Source organism: Rhinatrema bivittatum, chromosome 16 (genome assembly GCF_901001135.1).
Source record: "Rhinatrema bivittatum chromosome 16, aRhiBiv1.1, whole genome shotgun sequence".
NCBI classification, from domain to species: domain Eukaryota; kingdom Metazoa; phylum Chordata; class Amphibia; order Gymnophiona; family Rhinatrematidae; genus Rhinatrema; species Rhinatrema bivittatum.
The window spans coordinates 73822734-73848436 of NC_042630.1; the positions used below are offsets into that span (position 1 = coordinate 73822734).

At 41.5% G+C, this 25703-nt stretch overlaps 1 protein-coding gene across 1 annotated transcript in view; it reads left to right on the forward strand.

Annotated features, from left to right (window-relative positions):
• The window catches only part of LOC115078196 (misshapen-like kinase 1), a 1532819-nt gene that overhangs the window by 599931 nt on the left and 907185 nt on the right, over window positions 1-25703 (forward strand). The window contains 3 exon segments of the mRNA XM_029580940.1: window positions 1-70; window positions 521-734; window positions 25034-25150. Coding sequence (XP_029436800.1) covers window positions 1-70; window positions 521-734; window positions 25034-25150 — 401 coding nt within the window.

Below are 25703 nucleotides of genomic sequence, written 5' to 3' on the forward strand. Positions count from 1 at the left end.
ATGAGACGGAATATGAATATAGCGGGAGCGAGGAAGAAGAGGATAGCCATGGCGAAGAAGGGGAGCCCAGGTGGGGAGCACTGGCGAAAGGGAATGAAGCAAGGGTGGCTGCACCTTTATAGCATTAGGAAGTCTAACATTGCTGGGTGGGGGGAGAGGACACAGGGCAAATCCTAAGGAACTCTGGTATCTGCCTGAAACCACACAAGGGCTATTGGACCAAAGTGGGTGAGGGATATTTTCAAATAGTCAGGGGTTATCTCTTCAAATAATCAGGGGGAATCTTTTCCAGTAATCACTGAGACAGGTGGGTGTGAGTGGGATTCTCCTCTGATAATAAGGGTGATAGATATACATCCAAGGCTGTTTTTCGGAGAAGTAAAAGGGTATTTGTGGTGTCTCTTCTGATAGCTGGGGAGACAGATATTGAGGAGGGATTTCTCGGAGATCTCCCAGACTGTATGCTGTATGTGGGACATCTGACTATTAATTCTGGGATGATTTCTCTTCCTCTGCTTAGCTCCATCATGAATGTGCCGGGGGAGTCCACCCTCCGGCGGGAGTTCCTGCGCCTACAGCAGGAGAACAAGAGCAACTCAGAAGCCCTAAAGCAGCAGCAGCAGCAGCAAATGGTGGCCCAGCAGCGTGACTCCGAGGCCCACATTAAGCACCTACTGCATGAACGGCAACGACGCATTGAGGAGCAGAAGGAGGAACGCAGACGGGTGGAGGAGGTAACAGAGAACAAAGTTACCCAATACCAGTTCATGTATGTGACATTGCAGATATGGAAGACCAATCACATGCGGGGAAGGGGTGAGGGTCGTATATGACTCCAAAGAGATTCTTACAGAACATAATAAATAGCAAATGGTCCATTCAATTTGTCCAGCAAAATGTTAGGGTTAAAACTGGTACTCCATGTAACTTACCCTCATGCCTACTATTTAGGGTTATAATTGCTGCTCTGTGCAGGTTACCCCCATGCAGAAATGTGTGTGTGTTACTACAGGTTATCTTGTTTCTTTATATCCATCCTCTAGCCACTAGGGTACATCTGTGTTTATCCCATGCTCTTTTGAACTCCATTACCATTCCTGTCTTCACCACCTCTTCTGGGAGGGCATTTCATATGTCCACCACCCTTTCTGTGAAGAAATACTTCCTGATGTTGCTCCTGAGTCTATCCCCTTGGAGTTTCATATCATTGCTCCTAGTTCTTCAGCTTCTTTACCATAAGGTTTGATTCTTGTGCATTGATATCTTTCAGATATTTAAAAGTGTGTGTCATATCTTCCCTGTCTCTCCTCTTCTCCAGGGTATACATATTTAGGTTCTCCAGTCTCATGTGTCTTTTCGTGCAGACCCCACACCATTTTGGGTGCCTTTCTCTGGACTGCTTCCATCCTGTTTCTGTCCTTTTTGAGATACAGACTCCAGAACTGAACACTACTCCAGGTGAGGCCTCACCAGCAGCCAACACGAAGGCAGTATCACTTCCTTTTTCCTGCTGGTTATGCAGCCCAGCATCCCTCTGGCCTAAGCCACACATTGGTTCACTACATTCAGATCATCAGACATATCACCCCGAGGCTTCTCTCCTGGTCCATGTGCATCATTCTCTCGCCCTCCTATAACATACAAACCCCTTAAATTTCTGTACCCCAAATGCATGTCTCTGCACTTCTTCACATTGAATCCCATTTGCCAGATCTTTGACCACTCCTCAAGCTTTCTTAGATTGCTTCTCCTCCTCTCCACTCCTTTAGGTGTCCTTCAGGTATCCACTCTGTTGCAGATCTTAGTTGTCATCTGCAAAATGATACACTTTTCCTTCTACCCCATCTACAATATCACTATCAAAGATATTGACTAGAACTGGTCCTAGACCTCATCCTTGAGGCATTACACTTATCACCCTTCCCTCCTCAGAGTAGGTTCCATTTACTATTACTTACAGTTGTCTGTCAGTCAATCAATTTTTAATCCATTCTACCACTTTGGGATCAACTACCAGGCTTCTCATTTTGTTCATGAGCCTCCTATGTGGGCCTATACTTTGCTGAAATCTAAGTAATTCACATTAAATGCAAATCCTTTATGTAAATAAAAAAAAAGATACATTTTACATGATCTTTCCGTAATAAAAATCATGCTGCCTTGGATAGTTCATTAGCCTTTCCTTCAGCAGAATTTCCATTAATTTTCCAACCACTGAGGTCAGGCTAACCAGAGTATGGCTTCCAGCCTCCTCTCTGCTACTACATTTGTGAAGCATGATCACAGCCACCCTTCTCCAATCTTGCGGCATCACTCACCTCTTCAAGGATCTATTGAATAGACCCTTTGACGAGTGCGTCAACATCTCTCTGAGCTCTCTTAGTATCTTGGAATGTATCTCATCAGACCCCATGGCCTTGTCCATTTTCTCTTGTGCTAGTTCCATCCACTCACTCACTTTAGTGAACAAAGTGGTATGTATTCTACACCCATCTGTATTCTTGCCAACTAGCAGTGGTCGTCCTCCAGTGTGTTCTCTAGTGAACACTGAAGTATTTGTTTAATATTTCTCCATTTTCTACATATTTTGCCACATATTGCTCCTTTCAATCTTAGGATACCATCTCTGGCCTTCCTCCTTTCTCTGATATACCTGAAAAATGTTTTGCCACCTTGATTTACTTCTTCCTTGAGCTTTTGCCATCCTGATTTCTTTCCTCATCCTGTTTGGTTTTTACACACTATTCTTTACTCTTTTTGAAATCGTTTGTACTTTTTGAAAATGTATCTTTTTGCCTTTGTTTTTTCAGTAACCTCTTTGAAGAGCCACATTTGTTTATTTTTTTTACATAAAGATTTGTTGTGTTTTGTATAGCTCCATTTCATTTGACCCACTGTTGTTCTACTTCACTTTTCTTGTGCTACTCATCCAGCTCCTTCTCAAAGGCATTTCCCCATTTTTGAAGTCTAGGTTATTGAGCTTCGTTTGACTTGTTCTCAACTGTTATGACAAACCATACCATCTAATGATCATTGGTACTCAGGAGGCTCCTACCTGGACTTTTGAGATACTGTCTCCATTTGTGAGTACCAGATCCATCACTATTTGTCTGAGCAGAGTCCCTTGTAGGACATCCCATAATTTCTCCACTTCTTACAAAAATGACAAGAGGCTGGTGTCATCTTAAAGACCAAGCAGTTTGAGGCATGAGCTTTTGAGGACAGTCCACTTCGTCAGATGAATTCCACTTCTTACAGATTCTATAGAAGGAATACTCCAATCCATACCTGTCAAATTAAAGTTTCCGATGAGCAATAACTCCCTTCCTTTCCCACCTTTTGGATGTCTTTGGTCAGATCTGTCCATTTCCTCTATCATAATCCGAGGTCTCTAGACCATACCAGTGTAAATGGAAATGTTGTGTTTTTTTTAAAACAGTCCACAGCACTTTCTCCTTTCCCCACACACCCTGCATTTTAGTTGCTTGGATATTGTTTTTCACCCAAAATAAAAAAAAAAACATTCCTTTGGTAAATCTATAGATAACCACAAAAAAGCCAAGTGGATGTCAATACAAAGTCAGGAAGGATGTAGCAAGAGACTTTCATCTACTAGAATGATAAATCACTGTTATTTGCCATGTTTACAAGAAATGGGAATACAAAGGCATTTTTCTTTCACTCACTGCATTTAATCATAGGTCTCACAAAGTACCATATTGAACATTTTTTTTACTTATATTTTTTTGATTGCATTTAAAATCCTGTTAATCTTAAAAATTCATAAATCTCACTTTTTATTGTTGAGTGCTTTTTGTTTGTTCCCCTGCCCCACACACTGTTCGCCTCTTTTTTTCAGTAGGAGATGCACATCATTAACTAGTTTTTATTCATACTGAAAAAATCATGCAGAAAGAAAACACCATAACAAGATTACCGGCTACATAAGGCTTGATAACTTTAGGATGGCTAAATTAAAGTTGGATAATGACATATCTGGCTATTATTTAGCCGGATTAAGTTGCTGAATATGGCAAAACTTGCCATTTAGACAGATAACATGAGTTATCCATCTAAACTTTCATTTACTGTTATCACTCTTTGATGTAAGCCGGCATGATGTTCTCAAGAATGTCGGCATATAAAAATATTTAAATAAATAAAATAAATAATGCACAAAACATATATCATCTAAAAAGAAATAGACCAAAAACTTATATTTTTCTAAAGTAGGACCCAACAAATTCTTTAGGACAAACTCCCCATGGCTCAAACTCCAGCAAGCTAACTCCTCCATTTTGAACTGTGTAAGTTTTGAATACTACATGAACCACTCAAATCAAAAGAACAAATTCAATGAGCCAATAGAAGCCTAGAAATGTTAAATCAATGAAAACCAATCAGTGGCTTCATTCTGTCCCCGTGGAGAATTGTATTAAGCCTGAAAATAAAGTGCTACTGCTAAGTGCCAAGTCTGTTTAGGTTTATTTAGAGAGTCGATGACAAACCATTTCAGGTCCTCATAATTATGATGATGATCGAGACAATGCTTTATTATCAGAGCCTCTTCCCTTTTAGTACCCAAATCCGTATCTTTATTAGCTAGGATGTCCTACCCACATATAATAATGTACAGTCACACTAAATGCAATACATCGCATTCACTGAATTGCAATTGGTAAATGACACCAAAGTGTTCAGATATTCCTACGTCTGTCCTGAGATGGTTAAATCACGCACATCACATTCCTCACGGGGAGTGACCCACTCTTCCCCTGGACAAATCAACCTATAGGGGAATTGAAGTTGATGAGATAGAATGGAGGACTAACACATTCCAATGTTAATGAATACTCTTAGCATTCAGTGTTGATGTGTTTGAATGTGGGAGTACACACACTAATGTATGATCAGAGGATTTGGCCCGATATTGCAGAAGACTGTCGCAGTTTGAATATAATGCTCTGTAATACGCCATTTTTACTGTAGAAAGGGATATCCTCTCATAAAACAAATTGGTATGCCAGAGAGAAAGATTGACATTTAAATTCTTCTGTGGTAGAGCAAATCCTTCTTATATCCTTCTTCCACAAGACTTACGCCAAGAACAATGCCATTCAACTTTCAGAAAGAAATTGAAAACCTGGCTTTTCGCAGAAGCCTACCGCTGAAGGATCTCCTCAACCATCACTGACTCTCACTCCCCCACCCCTCCCCAATCCCTTCCCCCCACCCAACCTCACCCTTTCCTTCTCCCTCTGGACATACCAGGCTAATAACTGCCTAGGATAAACCTATGTTTTTGTATCTTACAGTTTTTGTTGATTTATATATTTATCTCTCTCTAATTGTTTCTTAGTTTAAACTCTGTACTGTCTTCCATTGCCCAGGTTTTATGCTCCCTGTTTAATGTAACTTTACTTTCTACCTTGATGTTAATTGGTTTCCCCTCAGTTACATTGTAAACCGGTACGATAAGACCTAGTCTTGAGCATCGGTATAGGAAAAGAAATTAAATAAAATAAATAAATATGGAAAAATTGACTTACTGGCAGTCCCTTTCTGAATTCTACAGGATGATGTGACTGGAATCTCAAAAGATTTTTCCAGTCCGTTTTTTTTTTTTTTTTTACAGAAAATAGTGGAATCTAGTCATCTTCTTGGGTATTAGTAAGAATGTCCAAAAATACAATTTGCTCAGTATGATATTCCATGGTAAATTGCAAAAATGGATTTAATGAATTAATCCATTTATAGAATCACTGTAATGCATCCTCAGTCAATTTCTAGAGAAAGGAAAGATCATCAATATATCTTTTCAAAATTAAGATTGAAAAATTCTTACATAATCCAATAATTCTGTTTTCCATTGTAAAGAATTTAACAAAAAACCCTTGTGAAACCGATTTTGAACTATCTGAAGAAAGGACTAATGAATTAGCCCTGTTTTTCAAGAATAAAATTGATCAATTAAACGCAAAAATTATACTTAAACCTAACCAAGAAATCAAGATGCCCAATAAACCTGACATAAAATGGAGAGAGTTCGAACCAACATCTACACTTGAAATAGGATCCCTGATAAAAAAGATGAATCCAGCAAGACATCCAATGGACCCAATCCCTGTAAAAACACTTAAGCTCATTACAGATATAATCTCACCGATTATTGCCAATATAGTTAACATATCTTTGAAGGAAGGCATTGTTCCCGAAACCCTGAAAAATGCAATTATTAAACCAATTCTCAAAAAACCCAATCTTGATAATACTCAATTGAGTAATTTTAGACCTATACCTAATTTATCTTTTATTGCTAAAATTTTAGAAAAAGTAGTACAATGCCAGCTTGACTATTTTTTTTAGAGTCAAATGATATTTTATCGCCTAGTCAATTTGGTTTTAGAAAGAATTTTAACACGGAAACTCTTTTACTATCATTGACTGATACAGTTTTAAGAGGCTTTGATGTAGGAAAGAGATACTTTTTAATTCTTTTAGATTTGTCTGCGGCCTTTGATACCGTTCAACATGACACATTGATCACTCGTCTACAAGAAATAGGAATCTCAGATACTGTTTTAAAATGGCTTACTTCATTTCTCACTGACCGATCATTCCAAGTTAAAATAAAGAATTCTTTATCCAAAAAAATCCCACTTCATACAGGGGTACCCCAGGGATCAACGCTTTCAGCTATCCTTTTTAATATTTATTTATTACCTATTTGTCATCTTCTCACAGGATTAGGTCTGAAATTTTACATCTACGCAGATGATATCCAGTTTTTAGTACCCATAGAAAATGATATTGATTTTACCTACAAATTAATAACCATCTATCTCAATGCCATAAAAACACTGCTATCACAAATGAAATTAATTTTAAATACAGATAAAACTGAAATAATACTGTTAGAAAGAAAGCGATCTCAATTTAATATCCCAGAATTTAAGTTTGAGAACTCCACCTTAACCCCATCATTATTTGCAAGAGATCTGGGAGTGATAATAGATTCTGAATTGAACATGAAAAAACAGATTGTGACGAAATTAAAAGATGGTTATTTTAAATTATTAACGTTAAGAAGATTGAAACCAGTACTAGAACCTTCTGATTTTAGATCCGTTCTTCAAGCTCTTCTTTTTGCTAATTTGGATTATTGTAACGCTCTATTACTTGGCCTGCCCCAATCTACAATCGGACCACTCCAGGTTTTTCAGAATACAGCTGCTCGTATTCTGTCAGGAAAAAAGAGGTTTGATCATATCACCCCAACACTGATCGCATTACATTGGTTACCGATGCATTCTAGAATATTTTATTAAAGCTGTCTATATAGTACATAACATTATCTATGGAGAAAAAACAGAATGGTTAAATGCAGTACTGCGATTACACACTCCGCAGAGAAATTTAAGATCGGCCAATAAAGCTCTTTTATCAATCCCTACAATCAAGTCAGCTCATCTCAGTCAAGTCAGAGAGAGGGCCCTATCTGTCGCAGGCTCAAAACTTTGGAATTCACTCCCAGTCCAACTAAGAATGCAGCAAGATAAAAGTAAATTCAAAACGGACCTTAAAACATGGTTGTTTAACGCGGCATACAACGATGTGGAGAAATAGCCAGATGCTTAGCTTTACACCATCTCTGGGGACCTTAAGTCTATCTTGAAACTATATATTTATATTTTAAAATTTTATTTGTTTAATATGTATAGTTTTATTCTGTCTTTTAGTAATTTTATCTTTTAAGCTATTTCTCTAAGCTAGTAATTTTACTTTATTTTATTTATAAATGATTGTAACTTTCTTATGTTTTTATTGTAATGTAAACCGTCATGAAGGCTACCGCTGAGATTTTTATTTTATTTATTTAAAAGTATTTATATACCGTTTTATAAAAATAAATTTTTGTCAAAACGGTTTACATTAGATAAAATAAAATTTTAAAGAAACAATCAAAGTCAAATTAAATTTAAAATATACATAAAATTAACTAAAAGCTAGAACAAATTCTGGCTTAAAAATAAATCAATTATTTACTCAAAAAATAAATGAAACAAAAATTGTTGCCATGGGACTTACTCTTACTGTGGGGAGGGGGGGGATAAAATAAAAATTGATGACATAACTAACGGGGGGGGGGGGGAGGGAAAGGAGGGAGGGAATGAAATGAGATAAATGAGATGAATAGGGGTTATAAATGAATCAGTAGAGTATGATGAATGTTATGTTTGATCTTGAGTAAGTGTTTTGAATGCGAGTTGAAACAAATGGGTTTTGAGTGATTTTTTGAAATGGGAAGCATTTGATAATGAACGGAGAGGATTTGGGAGTGAATTCCAAAGAATAGGTCCGGCTACTGAGAGAGCTCTCTTTCTGGTGACTTCTAGCCTGGCTTGTTTGGGTGAAGGGATATCTAGGAGGTTTTGAGTGAGTGATCTTAAATGTCGTGTAGGTTGATGGTATATCCTGAAACCATTCCTCAACCCCCACGACTTCAGAACTGTACTCCAACTTCTTATCTTCTCCACCTTTGACTACTGCAACTCCTTACTAATCGGATTACCTCTCTCAGCCCTCAAGCCACTCCAAATCTTACAAAACTCAGCTGCCAGAGTACTAACTGGCACAAAAAGAAGTGAACATATCACACCAATCCTAACAGCACTTCACTGGCTACCCATCAACGCACGTATTGCATACAAATCAATGACTATTATCCACAAAATCATAAATAATGATAACCAAGGTCTTAACTCACTAAACATAATCCCTCAAAAGCCTACAAGAAACCTACGATCCAATAACTCTGGTTACCTAAACATTCCACCTATCAAGGATGCACATCTGGCAACCACACGTGAAAGAGCCTTCTCAATTGCCTCACCCAAAATGTGGAACTCCCTACCTAAATTCTTACGAATTCAACACGACCTAAAAACATTCAAAAAGGACTTAAAAACAATAATGTTCCGCAAGTTCCTGACTTTCAATCATCTAATCATACCGACTCTCAACTGAACTCCCAATTGCTTACCCCATGACTAACCTTTTTTTCCCTTTTCCTTCTTCCCCTCCCCTCTATCCTAATATTGCTTCTTCCTGGACTCGATATCCAACTCCCTGATTCTGTTTAATGGTTCAAAATGTTTCTATACTATTACCCATTTAAGAATCTGTTTACTGTTCTTACTAATCCTCAGTTACAAGATATTGTACACTTTTGTAAACCGTTATGATGGCTCCCCCGAATAACGGTATATAAAACTCATCAAATAAATAAATAAATATAAATAAAATAAACCTTAAACCTTATCCAAAGCAAAACATTAGATAAAAAAATGCATGGTATAAATATGAGATTCCTTAAAATCCTCCATCACTAAGTTAGCATTCACAGGTGCTGCAGAAACCCCACTGCAATTCCATGTTTCTGCAAAAAGAATTATTTATTTATTTATTTATTTATTTATTTTGAATTTTTATATACTGACATTCTTGTATCAGATACCGGTTTACATTAAAAACAGAGTATGCAGGAAAATAGGTTTCCTAAGTATATCAAATATAATTATTCAAAACAAATTCTGCCAGTTGTGACAATAAATATTGAGGTATCCATCATTAATTGCTTGTTCTTTCCAATACATTATTTTATCGTTCTCATTGAATTGTCATGTGATTGTTATACAGACAGTTACAGGCCATCTTTCCTGTTTAGCCTTTTACTGTATCATACATTGCACTAGCCCCCCAATATATCTAAAAACTTCTTTATACCAGGTTTTGAGCCACATATTGATGTTCTTTATGATGTAACCTTTTCCTTTCCATGAACCGGTAAAACTTCTGAAAAGGTTATGGTGTGCCCAAGTTGCTCCCCCAGAGTCTGGAAATCTCTCTGTACTATAGAAGTATTGGGGCAGATTTTCAAAGGCTACGTGCATATAACATACGCGTGACACCTGAGAAAATCTGTCCCTGCGCGCGCCGAGCCTATTTTGCATAGGTTTGGCGGCACGCGCAAGCCCCGGGACGAGCGTATGTCCCGGGGCTTCAAGAAAGGGGCGGGTCAGGGGGCAGGTCCGGGGGCGTGGCGGTGGTTCGGAGGAGGTTTGGGACAGGGGCCGAATCCCCTGGCACAGCGGCATGTGCTGGGGGATAGCGAGCCGGCGCGTGCAAGTTACGCCTGTCTTGGGCAGTTGTAACTTTTGAAATAAAGGTAGGGGGGACAATTTAATTAGGGCTGGGGGATGGGTTAGATAGGGGAAGGTGGGGGTGGCCGAAAAAAAAGTTCCCTCTGAGGCTGCTCCGATTTTGGAGCGGCCTCGGAGGGAACGGGGAAAGCCATCGGGGCTTCCCTCGGGCTCGGTGCGTGCAAGGTGCACATGTGTGCACCCCGTTGCACACGCTGAGCCTGGATTTTATAACATCGGGCATAGATTTGTTCGCACCGGGTTGTGTGAACAAATCTACGCCTGCGCGTAGATTTTCAGATCTGGCCCATAGTTTTTAGCAAGGTCATTTGTCCCCATATGTCTTATAACATCAGTTTTATAGTATTTAATTATTTTTTGTTACGTTAATAATCTGAATCATATTTCTACCAGCTGAGGATCCAGGAAGGCATTTAACCATTGTGTGCTCATCAAAACCCATAAACATGCCTTTTATGTGGTAGGCCCCATATTGTGGAATTCATTGCCAAAAAAAAGATGTAAAAACTTATTTATGCTCACTTGTTTACACTAAACCAAAGGCATGATGGCTGTTTCTTTTCTGTCTTGTCACTTTAATCTATAAGTTGTACAAATATGTGTCTATTTTAATTAATACAATTTTTTATCTGTTTGCTTTTATTTCTTTTATGATTGTTTTTTACGTCAGAATTTGTTTATGTATGTTAAATTTTGTAAACCCCTTAGGCCTGCATACTGTATAGGCAGTATACAAAAGCTTTTAAATAAATAAAAAATGTCCCCAGGTTAGCGCCTATGATAGTTTTCAGCAGGAATTTTCTGTTTTGGTATTTTTTGACAGAAATTTTGGGGTTTGTTTGTACATTGGATGTCATTTTTTTTTATTTTTTTAAATTTCTGATACTACCAGTTTCCACTACTAGAGCATCAGCATTCTCCAATGCAGAAAAGGCATTCCCTTTATATACCCGGATCAGTCCAGACTCTGGGTTATGCCTCCCTTCCAGAAGGTGGAGACAGAGAAAAACCTGAAAGGCATCCTCACTTAACCTAGTATGCTTCCTGCATCCCTTCAGTATTTCTCTGTCTCCAGCAGATGGAGGTGGTATAAACCCTGCAGTCTTGCCCTGTTTCTGGGGTGTAGGCTATCCCTTAAATTTTAAACAAGAGTGAACTTAGCTATAAGTTGTGAATCAAGCAAGTTTTAAAAAAACCAAAAAAAAAAAACCAGGAAGAAGCTCTTCTGCAGAGGGAAGTTTTCCCAATCCTCCCAGAGGGTTGTTAGATCCTGGGGGGTCATCCTCTCTGGTAGCAGATTATTGGAGCTGGGGTGGTAACCCTGTGGGGCTCCAGACAGGTAAGGACCTGGGGAAGAGATTACTGGTGGTCCAGTCCCTCTCTTAACCCGTGGTGTTTCTGAGCATTAAAAAAAAAACAAAAAAAAAACTGCAATTTTTGGAAAATGTTCTTTTTTTAGACTGCTGCGATCCAGGACCCCTCCCCATCAGAATCGCCACGTTTTTGACGAATTTTGCCACATTTTTCCATGTTTTTTTGGGCTGTCCCCCCCCCCACACACACACGATGTCACGGCCATCTTTGTGTGTGGCATGTGGAGAATCATCCGTGCAGCTAGGGCTGGTATTTTCTTCCGCTGCCTACCTGGTGGGGAAGGCAGTTCTTTTTCAGGGTCTGCAGCATCAGCCAAGCCTCAAGGGGCTCAAAAACGATCTGCTCTGTGGGGAGCTTCAGGCTGATCTTTCTCCCTCAGTGCAGGCATGGCAATCATCGATCCCTGCCAGTTCTGAGGATACTTTAGATCAGGACCAGGATTCTTTACATGAGGATCCTGCTGTTCCAGGAGGATAGGATATTGATTCTGATTCCTTTTCTTTGGATTTTTTCCTCCTTGTGCATAAAGCATTTTTGGCTTCCCGGTCTCTGAAAGGTGGTGCTTTGCCAAAGAGACATGCGCAGGGGCTGTCCCCCAAGATAGCCAGCACATGGATGTTCCCGAATCTCTGCGGATCGCAAAGTTAAAAGGCGCTGTGGCTTTGGGAGGCTCAGTCGCTCCGGGGGCCCCGGGCAGTGCAGCTGCAGATGCAGGAGTCTCTCCTCCTCCCCCCCCCCCCCCGGATTGGATGCTTGAATAGAGATGATCCTAAGGTGGTCCGTCTGTTCCAAAGAGAGGAATTGGAGCCCCTCATTCTGGCTGTGCTTTCTGAGCTTGGAGTGGAACTTCCCCCGCATGCTCCACCACAGGACAAGGTGGACCAGGTCCTGGCTGGCTTGAGAATGCCCACCCGGCCTCTTCTTTCTACCCCATGCTTTTACATCTGTTGACCAGGGAGTGGGATACTCCGGATGCTGGTTTATTTTATTTATTTATTTATTTATTTATTTATTTATTTAAAACTTTTCTATACCGTCGTTTAGTAGTACACCATCACAACGGTTTACAGTTAGGCACAAATATGTGGTTTCTCAATTATCCATCGGGTGCCATTATTATACGGTTACATGGTTCAATAATATACTCTAAATGGGGAATGGGTGTGGTTACCATTTATGATTAACTGTCTTTCTAATTTAATACTTAATTGTGAGAAAATAATAAAAAAATAAACAATTTTGCTTTTTCTTGGTGACTTCCTGCTTTGTGTATGTGTTGTTAATCTGCTACCTCACTGTGAAATGCTTTTTTGAAGAGCCATGTTTTTAAGCCTTTTTTAAAGAGTTTTAAGTCCTTCATTAGTCTTAATTCCAGTGGTAATGTGTTCCATAATAATGGTCCTGCCAAAGATATTGCTCTCTCTCTAACTTGGGTTAACTTTGCTGTTTTGACTGAGGGTATGGGTTAGCAGAGCTTTATTGGCTGATCTGAGATTTCTTTGAGGGACATGTAATCGTAATGCGGTGTTTAGCCAGTCAGAATTTTCGTCATTAATTAGCTTATGAACTGTGCATAGTGTTTTAAATTGAACTCTCTGTTCTATTGGGAGCCAGTGTAGATCTGCAAGTGTTTGGGTGATATGATCTCTTCTGCCTTTACCAGTAAGTATTCTGGCAGCCAAGTTCTGTAGTATTTGCAGTGGTCTGATAGTAGTGTATGGTAATCCTAGGAAAAGTGTGTTACAGTAGTCCGTGCTGGCAAATATTAATGCTTGTAGTACTGTACGAAAGTGTTCCTGATCTAATAGGGCTTTTAGTCTTCTAAGGACCATTAGTTTGGCGTAGCCTTCTCTTGCTTTTATTGATATGTGTTGCTTAAGGCTCAGTTCAGTGTCTATAATTACTCCTAGGTTTCTAGCTTTATCAGTTAACTCTACTGATTTGTCATTTTTAAGTTGAATGGGATTTTGAATTCTTTCGATGTTTTTTCGTTCAAGATGTATAAATTCTGTTTTTTCAATGTTGATTACTAGTTCCATTTGGTTTAATAGTTGTTTAATTATGTCTAGGTATAACACTGCAAAGTTTAGTGTTTTTTCAATTGATTCTTCAACTGGTAGAATTAATTGAATGTCGTCAGCATATAAGAACATAAGAACATAAGAAAATGCCATACTGGGTCAGACCAAGGGTCCATCAAGCCCAGCATCCTGTTTCCAACAGTGGCCAATCCAGGCCATAAGAACCTGGCAAGTACCCAAAAACGAAGTCTATTCCATGTAACCATTGCTAATGGCAGTGGCTATTCTCTAAGTGAACTTAATAGCAGGTAATGGACTTCTCCTCCAAGAACTTATCCAATCCTTTTTTAAACACAGCTATACTAACTGCACGAACCACATTCTCTGGCAACAAATTCCAGAGTTTAATTGTGCGTTGAGTAAAAAAGAACTTTCTCCGATTAGTTTTAAATGTGCCCCATGCTAACTTCATGGAGTGTCCCCTAGTCCTTCTACTATCCGAAAGAGTAAATAACCGATTCACATCTACCCGTTCTAGACCTCTCATGATTTTAAACACCTCTATCATATCCCCCCTCAGTCGTCTCTTCTCCAAGCTGAAAAGTCCTAACCTCTTTAGTCTTTCCTCATAGGGGAGTTGTTCCATTCCCCTTATCATTTTGGTAGCCCTTCTCTGTACCTTCTCCATCGCAATTATATCTTTTTGAGATGCGGCGACCAGAATTGTACACAGTATTCAAGGTGCGGTCTCACCATGGAGCGATACAGAGGCATTATGACATTTTCCGTTTTATTCATCATTCCTTTTCTAATAATTCCCAACATTCTGTTTGCTTTTTTGACTGCCGCAGCACACTGAACCGACGATTTCAATGTGTTATCCACTATGACACCTAGATCTCTTTCTTGGGTTGTAGCACCTAATATGGAACCCAACATCGTGTAATTATAGCATGGGTTATTTTTCCCTATATGCATCACCTTGCACTTATCCACATTAAATTTCATCTGCCATTTGGATGCCCAATTTTCCAGTCTCACAAGGTCTTCCTGCAATTTATCACAATCAGCTTGTGATTTAACTACTCTGCACAATTTTGTGTCATCTGCAAATTTGATTATCTCACTCGTCGTATTTCTTTCCAGATCATTTATAAATATATTGAACAGTAAGGGTCCCAATACAGATCCCTGAGGCACTCCACTGTCCACTCCCTTCCACTGAGAAAATTGCCCATTTAATCCTACTCTCTGTTTCCTGTCTTTTAGCCAGTTTGCAATCCACGAAAGGACATCGCCACCTATCCCATGACTTTTTACTTTTCCTAGAAGCCTCTCATGAGGAACTTTGTCAAACGCCTTCTGAAAATCCAAGTATACTATATCTACCGGTTCACCTTTATCCACATGTTTATTAACTCCTTCAAAAAAGTGAAGCAGATTTTTGAGGCAAGACTTGCCCTGGGTAAAGCCATGCTGACTTTGTTCCATTAAACCATGTCTTTCTATATGTTCTGTGATTTTGATGTTTAGAACACTTTCCACTATTTTTCCTGGCACTGAAGTCAGGCTAACCGGTCTGTAGTTTCCCGGATCGCCCCTGGAGCCCTTTTTAAATATTGGGGTTACATTTGCTATCCTCCAGTCTTCAGGTACAATGGATGATTTTAATGATAAGTTACAAATTTTTACTAATAGGTCTGAAATTTCATTTTTTAGTTCCTTCAGAACTCTGGGGTGTATACCATCCGGTCCAGGTGATTTACTACTCTTCAGTTTGTCAATCAGGCCTACCACATCTTCTAGGTTCACCGTGATTTGATTCAGTCCATCTGAATCATTACCCATGAAAACCTTCTCCATTACGGGTACCTCCCCAACATCCTCTTCAGTAAACACCGAAGCAAAGAAATCATTTAATCTTTCCGCGATGGCCTTATCTTCTCTAAGTGCCCCTTTAACCCCTCGATCATCTAACGGTCCAACTGACTCCCTCACAGGCTTTCTGCTTCGGATATATTTAAAAAAGTTTTTACTGTGAGTTTTTGCCTCTACAGCCAACTTCTTTTCAAATTCTCTCTTAGCCTGTCTTATCAATGTCTTACATTTAACTTGCCAATGTTTATGCTGTATCCTATTTTCTTCTGTTGGATCCTTCTTCCAATTTTTGAATGAAGATCTTTTGGCTAAAATAGCTTCTTTCACCTCCCCTTTTAACCATGCCGGTAATCGTTTTGCCTTCTTTCCACCTTTCTTAATGTGTGGAATACATCTGGACTGTGCTTCTAGAATGGTATTTTTTAACAATGACCACGCCTCTTGGACATTTTTTACTTTTGTAGCTGCTCCTTTCAGTTTTTTTCTAACAATTTTTCTCATTTTATCAAAGTTTCCCTTTTGAAAGTTTAGCACGAGAGCCTTGGATTTGCACACTGTTCCTTTTCCAGTCATTAAATCAAATTTGATCATATTATGATCACTATTGCCAAGTGGCCCCACCACCGTTACCTCTCTCACCAAGTCCTGTGCTCCACTGAGAATTAGATCTAAAATTGCTCCCTCTCTCGTCGGTTCCTGAATCAATTGCTCCATAAAGCTATCATTTATTCCATCCAGGAACGTTATCTCTCTAGCGTGACCCGATGATACATTTACCCAGTCTATATTGGGGTAATTGAAGTCTCCCATTATTACTGCACTACTAATTTGGTTAGCTTCCCTAATTTCTCTTAGCATTTCACTGTCCATCTCACCATCTTGACCAGGTGGACGGTAGTATACCCCTATCACTGTAGTCTTCCCTGATACACAAGGGATTTCTACCCATAAAGATTCAATTTTGTATTTAGTCTCATGCAGGATGTTTATCCTGTTGGACTCTATGCCATCCCGGACATAAAGCGCCACACCTCCTCCCGACTGCTCCTCTCTGTCATTGCGATATAATTTGTACCCCGGTATAGCACTGTCCCATTGGTTATCCTCTTTCCACCATGTCTCTGAGATGCCAATTAAGTCTGTCATCATTTACTGCTATACATTCTAATTCTCCCATCTTACTTCTTAGACTTCTGGCATTAGCATACAAACATTTCAAAGTTTGTTTTTTGATTGTATTTTTATTCTGCTTTTTAATTGATAGGGATAAGTTAGAATTTTTTAGCTCAGGTGAGTTTTTAGTTACAGGCACTTGGACTACTTTTCTAATTATTGGAACCTCACTGTCGGGATGCCCTAATTCTAATGCATCATTAGTATCCTTTAAAGATACATCTCTCCGAACCATGCGCTGCTGAGCGACTGTCGGCTTTCCCCTTTGTTCTAGTTTAAAAGCTGCTCTATCTCCTTTTTAAAGGTTAGCGCCAGCAGTCTGGTTCCACCCTGGTTAAGGTCTAACAGTCTAACTTTAGTTAGTCAGGTCTAACAGTCTAACTTTAGTTAGTCAGCCTGAGTGACTCACAGCTCCCTTAATTAACAAATGTTGTTCCCTATTCAAACCTAATCACACTACCTCAACACCTTTCCAAGGTGAGTAACTGAGCTGAACTATTCAACTTTTTTACTTTGGTATTTACTGCTCCTAGCTTATTTCTAGCTTCTGGCTACTTTTTTGTGGGGGTTTTTTTTTTTTTTTTTTGTGTTTTTTTTTTGTTTTTCAATACAATGCACTCAGTTATTTATTAAATAAAACACTTAGCTCTTTAAAAGTCTGGAGGACACTTTAATAGTCAGGCAGACTTTTAAAAAATAAACACACTACCTACTGCTACCTTACTGACTGACTATTAAAGACACAAACACACTAAATAATATTCCCAAATAGTTAACTTTGCCCCAATACTTTTAAAAAAGTCAATGTCAATGTCCCAAGCAAAAACTTACTGATTCCTTTCAGCCACCAGCAAGGTGATCCTCTCCTCTCAGTGTTTCCTCTCAGTGTTTCCACTTGCTTGATTCATTGCTAGTCTAATTCTGCTTTGATACTCTATATACTGAAGGGATGTAGGAGGCACTCTAGGTTAAGTGAGGATGCCTTTCAAGTTTTTCTCTGTCTCCACCTGCTGGAAGGGAGGCATAACCCATGGTCTGGACTGATCCGTGGTACTACAGGAATACAAATTATTAAGTAAGAATCAATTTTCTTTTTTGCATGGTGATGATTTGGGGGAGGAGTTGTCCTGAGTCATATGTTTTTACCCATGATAAACCCTTTTGTTTCTGGGTTTATGAATCCTTTGAGGAATAGGGGCAGATTTTTTGGGTGCTGTATATCGGAGGAAATATTTCTCACAATAGTTGATTTTTCTTTGGCTTCTTTAATTGTAGCTAATTCTGCTATAAGATGAGAACTCTTTTTTCTTTGTAGAAAGCTGCAGACAAATGGGGCAAGCCTCAGAGATTATTATACTGTGTATTGATAGAGCATGTATTGATAGACCATGAGGTTACTACTTGCATGTTAAAAGGTGAGGTGAAAGAGGCTATCTTAACGAAAAAAAAATCCTTCAAAAATTGGAATAAGGATCCATCTGAAGAAAATAGGATAAAACATAAGCATTGTCAAGTTGAGTACAAAACATTGATAAGACAGGCGAAGAGAGAATTGGAAATAAAGTTGGCCATAGAGGCAAAAACTCATAATAAAAACTTTATTAAATATATCCGAAGCAAGAAACCTGAGAGGGAGTCGGTTAGACCAATAGATGACTGAGGGGTTAAAGGGGCTCTTAGGGAAGATAAGGCCATTGCAGAAAGACTAAATAAATTCTTTGCTTCCGTGTTTACTAATGAAGATGTTGGGGAGATACCAGTTCTGGAGATGGTTTTCAGGGGTAATGAGTCAGACGAACTGAACGAAATCACTGTGAATCTGGAAGATGTAGTAGGCCAGATTGACAAACTAAAGAGTAGCAAATGTTGTAAACTGGGTGAATAGTGGACTCTTGGTTGCTGTAGAGATGACTCCTCCCATGGGGAGGGGCCCTGTGGGGAACCACAGTGATAGGCTGATCTCAGAAAGCCAACACAGAAGGTGGAAAGCTTTATTGTACTGCTGTAGATAGATGGTATTGCAGAAAGGTTAGACGCTGATCCGCAAGGTGGCAATATTTTCAACAGTCTCTGATGATGTATTCTCACCCAGATGTCCTAGATAGCAACCCGTGGTGTGGGCAAATGCCAAGCCTGGTGGATGGAGTTGGAGCACCGGATCATAGAGGTACTCATGGGAGCGTAGTGTGATGTCTTTCTGGTAGAGGAGATGGTGGGACCGAAGGTCCGAGGTGCAGGATAGCAGACCGGTAGGCCCTCGAGGAGCGAGTAACTGATAGTCCAATCCTAAAAGTAGAAATGAGAGAGAGACCCCCGAGGAGCGATTGTCTTAGTTAAGGAAACCCCGAAGGGTAGTTAGAGGCGTCTAAGCAAGCAGCTTAGAACGGTCAGAGAAGCTCGAACAGTAGTCCTTGCTAACTCAAGGTGGTAGCATTTGTGAAAGCTTTAAATACCCCAAAAGGGGTGGAGTCCCTCCTGGGCGCTGCCCAGGGTTTCCCGCGCTGGCCCCTTTAAGAAAGGGGCTGGGTTTTCGGCATTCGTCTTAGAGGACGTTGGGGGTAGGGCTTTAGCGGCGGCGACGTTCCTGCTGCCGAAAAAGGCCTTCTGAAGGTAGGGTAGGCCCCGGGGGAAGCAGGTGTACTCACGGCCCCAGCATTGGAGCCCCGGAGGACCGCGGGCCGCCGGCGGAATAGATGAGCTTGGTTGGCTACGACCTCCGTAACAGTACCCCCTCTTCAAGGGCCCTCTCAGAGGAGTCGTCATCATCTGTAATCCAGTCCTCGTTATCGTGGGCTTCCAAGGCATGTTTTCCCTTAGCACATAAGGAAGAAGGTATCTCTGGTATGTCTTGCGAAGGAATCATGGATTCCGTGATAGTTGATGGCAATACAGCGGTATCCCATTGTGCATCCTTCTGCTGCAAGAGGGCGTGGAGATGCTGGATCTCTCGTTCCTTGTAAAGCTAGTATGGCGAGTAGCCCTTGTGTGACTTGTCCATGAGACCTCATCAGTTCCTAGTTCTCCGAAGTTTTGCAGTTCAAGTGTTCCTTTAGCTGTGTAAGCTCTTCTTCCGGAACGGATACCCCAGAAGAAGCAGCCCTCCTGAAGTTTTCCTCTGACCTCTCACGGTGAATTAAGGATACCGACATGGCTCGAGATAATCCAGGAGCTTCCAAACATGTCCCCAAACATCAAGGTCCCCACTGGATCTGGTCATGAGAGGACCAGTCGAACTGAGGCTGGTGTCTTTGTAGCCACGGTAATTCCAGAATTATAGGACTCAGAGCCTCGGGTAGGAACAAGAAGGGAAGGTGCTCGATGTGATTCGTTCCGATCCTCAATGATGACGACTCTGTGATCCGAAAACGGGAGCCCCGCCCCCTGATCCAGCTCCTCCAATAGGAGCCAGCCCTGAGGGGCTTTAAATCTGTATTCTTCCCGGTGCCATCTCTTCTTCAGCACAGCTGCGATCGGGGAAGGCCTGCACAGCCGGCGCCGAGCCCCGCCGGGGGAAGGTCAGGGCTTCACTCTCCCCACCCGGGGGGCCTCGGCGACGATAACGCGGCAGAAGCTAAGTAAATAAACAGCTGTTCAACCTGAAAGAGAAAAAAGGAAAAACAAAAACCGCGCCGAAAACGGGAGCCCCGCCCCCTGATCCAGCTCCTCCAATAGGAGCCAGCCCTGAGGGGCTTTAAATCTGTATTCTGCCCGGCGCTGTGCGCCGAAGGAGCGCGAGAAAGGGGCAGGCCCCTTTGTTTCGCCCCTTCGTACAGCCCCGAGGAAGCCCCGAGCCATACCCGCGGAAGAATCTAAATCCACAATAAATGTAGCTGCCAGCAAAGGTCCTGGGCTAACGGATTCTGCTGTCTGGAGTAAAGCCACCACTCAACCAACCTCACCAGCAGCCATTCCAGCATTCATTCCAGCCTCTCCAGCGTCCATCAAGACTCTCCAGCATCCATCCACCCAGCACCCATTCCAGCCTCTCCAGCGTCCATCCAGCACCCATTCCAGCCTCTCCAGTGTCCATCCAGCACCCATTCCAGCCTCTCCAGCGTCCATCCAGCATTCATTCCAGCCTCTCCAGCGCCCATCAAGACTCTCCAACATGCTAACCCAACATATTCCAATAAGATACCATCGCTTACACCGCAGCATGCTCCCAGCTCTGACTCTGGTTCCCCCAGGAAGAACTCCTAGATATCTCATTCCAATCATGATCAATCCGCTGACTCAGTTCCTAGGATTAACACTCCTCTCAGTGACCCTAGTTAACTCTCAATCTCTGACAAAAAAGACTCACATCCTCAACGATTATCTCTTGGACTGTAACCCAGACGTCTGTGCTATCACAGAAACCTGGCTAAAAAACTCAACCAATTACCCACCCACAAATACAACTTTTTTTCAATTCACAGACAAAAAAGAGAGGAGGCGGTCTGTTACTAGCCACCAAAAAAGAACTCAGACTAACTCCACATACAATTAAGTCAGAATCTAAAATTGAACTAGGTCTATTCAAATCGAACCAGCTGCAAGTACTACTAGTTTATGCACCCCCAGGAGTATTAGATACAGATGCCTCCCCTCTTATAGAATCCGTGGTGAAACACGTCAACACTGACTCACCTACCATAATCATGGGAGATATTAACATCCACTTTGAGGCTTCTTCCCACTCATCCAATTGTGACGCCCTCCTCACAGCCCTCAGTGCAATGGGATTCACCCAGATTGTAAACAAACCTACACACAAAGCAGGACACACCCTGGACCTTATTTTTATCAACTCTAACTTCTCCAACTCCACGGAACCTGGTCTGACTTATCCCTTGGTCAGATCACTTTCTGATAACAACCACCCTCACTACTAAAAAACAGTCTCTCTCCCCACAGCACCTTTCCTCCTTTCAATTCAGGAAACCCTGTGCTTCTGAGACCCTCAGTGAACATCTCTCCAAGGAACTCTCAAACTTAGATCTGTCCAACCCTAACACAGCAGTGCTATCATGGCACAAGATCACTGAAGAGGTAGCAAATAAACTCTGCCCATCAATCACGAAACTAATCAACCCGACAAAAAAAGGAAATCAACCTTGGTTTTCCAGCGAACTCAAACGGCTAAAACAAGAATTACGTCACAAAGAAAATAAATGGCGCAAAGCACCTTCCACCACTATGCTATTGTCATACAAAGGAACACTACATTTCTACAGGACTTCAATTCTAAAAGCAAAAAGAGAATACTTCGGTAAAAAAATCCATGATCTCCAATTTGATGCAAAAACCCTCTTTGCATATGTCTCTCAAATAACAAAGTCTCTACCACCGTCGATACCTGACGAACAAGCTCAATCCAAAGCAAATGAGCTAGCCCTATTCTTTCAGCAGAAGATCTCAAACACACTTGCTCTCCTTCCAACCAAGACTGACCACATCACCTCATTCGATAACACCTACTTTCTTAAGGGAGTCAAATTCGACAAATTCGAATTAACATCGACCAAAGAGATCGAATCCATTCTCAAAAGGCAGAAACCATCCAGCCACCCATCGGACAACATACCTTCCAAGCTACTGCTACTTATCCCAAAGATAATCTCTGGACCCTTAACCAACATCATAAACTGCTGCTTAACACAAGGATTCTACCCAGATAGTCTAAAAAACGCTTCCCTGAAACCTCTCCTCAAGAAACATAATTTAGACCCTGGTGTACTAGCTAATTTCCGCCCCATCTCGAATCTACCATTTTTAGCCAAACTCACAGAGAAATTGGTCAACATCCAGCTTTCGGATTATTTAGAAGATCACAATTTACTTTTCTCTTCCCAATATGGGTTCCGCAAATCTCGCAGCACAGAAACCCTACTCATATCTCTAACAGACCATATTATTATGGGTCTAGACAAAGGACACTCCTTTCTCCTAATCCTTTTAGACATCTCAGCAGCCTTCGACACAGTCAACCACTCCACCCTCCTGAATCGCCTTTCAGACATAGGCATCTCGGGAACAGTCCACAATTGGTTCAAGTCTTTCCTCAGTAATAGAAGTTTTAAAGTTAAAATCAACAATAAAGAATCACCATCTACAAATTCCTCTCTTGGCGTACCACAAGGTTCATCCCTATCACCTACCCTTTTCAATATTTACCTCCTCCCCCTTTGCCAACTGTTAACTAGTCTTAACCTCATGCGGACGATGTTCAGATTCTGATTCCCATAACAGAATCTATCAACAAATCCCTCTCACTCTGGAACAACAGCTTACAAGCCATCACTAATCTCCTCAACAGTCTAAATCTGGTCCTCAATGCTTCTGAGACTGAACTCCTCTTCATTTCCTCCAACCAAGAAAACCTCCCGTCTCAGACCCATCACAAACACCTTCTCACTCACACGTGAGAGACCTTGGAGTAATTATCGACAACCGTCTTAACCTAAAGAATATGATCAAAACCACAACCAAAGAGTGCTTCTACAGACTTCAAGTGTTAAAAAGACTCAAACCTCTCCTATATTTTCATGACTTTAGGACTGTCCTTCAATCCCTAATATTTGCCAAAATTGACTACTGCAGCGCTCTCCTCACCGGCCTACCCAGCTCAACAACCAAGCCCTTACAGATGATACAGAACGCTGCAGCGAGAATTTTGACAAGCACCAACCAGAGAGACCATATTACGCCCATCCTCCGTAATCTACACTGGTTACCAGTCAATCACAGGGTTCTACACAAATCTCTAACTTTAATTCACAAATCAATTCATAATCTCCTCCATCTCGACCTCGAATTCCCACTCAAACTCCACACTTCCAACAGACCAATGAGAGAAACCTACAAAGGAGCACTACAAGCCCCGCCAACTAAAGCCACACGACTCATCTCTACCAGGGACCGAGCTTTTTCTACAGCAGGACCAGCCATCTGGAACAACCTCCCTGCAGAACTCAGACTGGAACCTTGCCTACCAACATTTAAAAAAAACCTCAAAACTTGGCTCTTCTTACAAGCCTTCCCTGATCCATCAAACTTTCACTAGATAACTACTCCGCTTATGAATATGGAACTTCACTCCTCCAATATTCACCCCATTTACTCGTTTTCTACCCTAATAAGTTAACTGGCTCTAGACCAGGCTCGGACATGTCGCATTGTATTTAATTTAATACCCTCTTAAGGCTTCTCTTTTTCCAGCTGAATCAGCTTCCAAGTTCATGGTCCATGTTTTTATGTAACTTTTCGCTTTTCTGCTTTTGCCTCTTCTGATTATAAAAAGTTGTTCCTTATGTTATGTTATATTGATCTACCCCCTGTTCGATGTAAACCGACCTGATATGGTATTCAACCTTGAAGGTCGGTATAGAAAAAATGTTAAATAAATAAATCCGTGTGACTTCGCCTGGAAGAGGATTCCTGTGTACTGACGAGAGGACCAATGGGGGTCTCACCAGCAAGATAAAGAGACAATGATCCACGAGATCCTGCCGGATGAAGTTCGCCCCAGCGCCCGAGTCCACCAGAGCCTGTGAAGAAACACTGGTGTCGGACAGCTCCACCGACGCGGGCAAGAGAAACAAGGGCGAACCCGAATTATGGCCGAGGGTTATGCCTTCGGCCATCTTTTGACATGGTGGTACTGACATCTGGGGCGAAGGTGAAGGAACAGGATGCCCGATATTGCCACAAGAGTCCGATTGCATGCGAGGTGCGGTCATGGCCGCCGAAATATGGGTCCGACCCAGTTGCATCGTTTCTTCCGTAGAAAACGATGGCTCCTCGGGCCGGAAGAGTGAATCCGAAAGGTGCCCTCGTCGCTTTGTATGGGTCTCCCGAGCTCATTCATTTAACCTCCGGTCGATCCTCCCCGTGAGGTCAATATGTCCTTCTAAAGAATTGGGGAGCCCCCGTGCCGCTATTTCATCTTTAATCTGTGGAGTTAAGCCCTCCAAAAATATGGCATTCAAACTGTTTCCCTGCCAGTTTAAATCTGTAGCTATGGTGCAGAATTCTATAGCATATTCACTTAGGGGCGGAGAGCCTTGTCGAAGATGAAGGAGATCCGACCCCATGGCTGGCAGCCTGCTGGGCTCCTCGAACACCTGTTTGAAGGCGGAAATGAACTGCGGCAGAGCGCAGAATTGGTAATGCATCCCCAGGAACAAAAGGGCTGGAGTCCCTCCTGGGCGCTGCCGAGGGTTTCCCGCGCTGGCGCCTCTTAGAAAGGGGCCAGGTTTGCCGTGCAAGTCTTAGAGGACGTCGGGGGGGTGGGGCTTTAGCGATGGTGGTGTTCCTATGTGTTTTACCCATTGCTGAGTAACAGGTCAGAAAATGAACAGTTGTTTGCTCTCTCCCCTATAGCAACAGCGGAGGGAACGAGAACAACGGAAACAGCAAGAGAAGGAGCAGCAGCGACGCATTGAGGACATGCAGGCTGTGAGAAGAGAAGAGGAGCGCAGGCAGGCAGAACGAGAGCAGGTAATAGGCAGCACTTGGCGTTACATGCCTTCTGTCAGTATATGATATGCTGGTCATGAGAAGAGGAAGAACAGGCAAGTGGAAAGAGAGCAGGTAACAAATAGTGTCCAGTAATGCATGCCTTAGTAACATAATGGCAGAACCATTGTCTTTTTATTTTTATTAATTTTTTAATGATGTTGAATATTGTATGCTGCCTAGGTTTTCTGTGATAATTAGGTGACATAAATTAAAACAGACAAAATCTAGTCTGCCAAATTATTCTTGTCCACATGACTGAGGAATACCCCAGCAGCCAGCTATAGTGTATGACAACCTGTAAGATATTCCTTATCCACTAGAGTTTTTGTCATCCTACTCCTTTGCATGCCACCCCTGGGTAGATGAGCAAGCAAGATTTCCTACATAGTTCATTTCAAGCACCCCTCCCACGTCAAAGAGTACTGCAATAATCCAAACAGCCACCATCACAGCCATTATCTGATCATCCAGCCTCCTAGTTCCCCATGGCCTTTCAAGAAGTCCTGCTATCACCAGCTTGCCACACCAAACC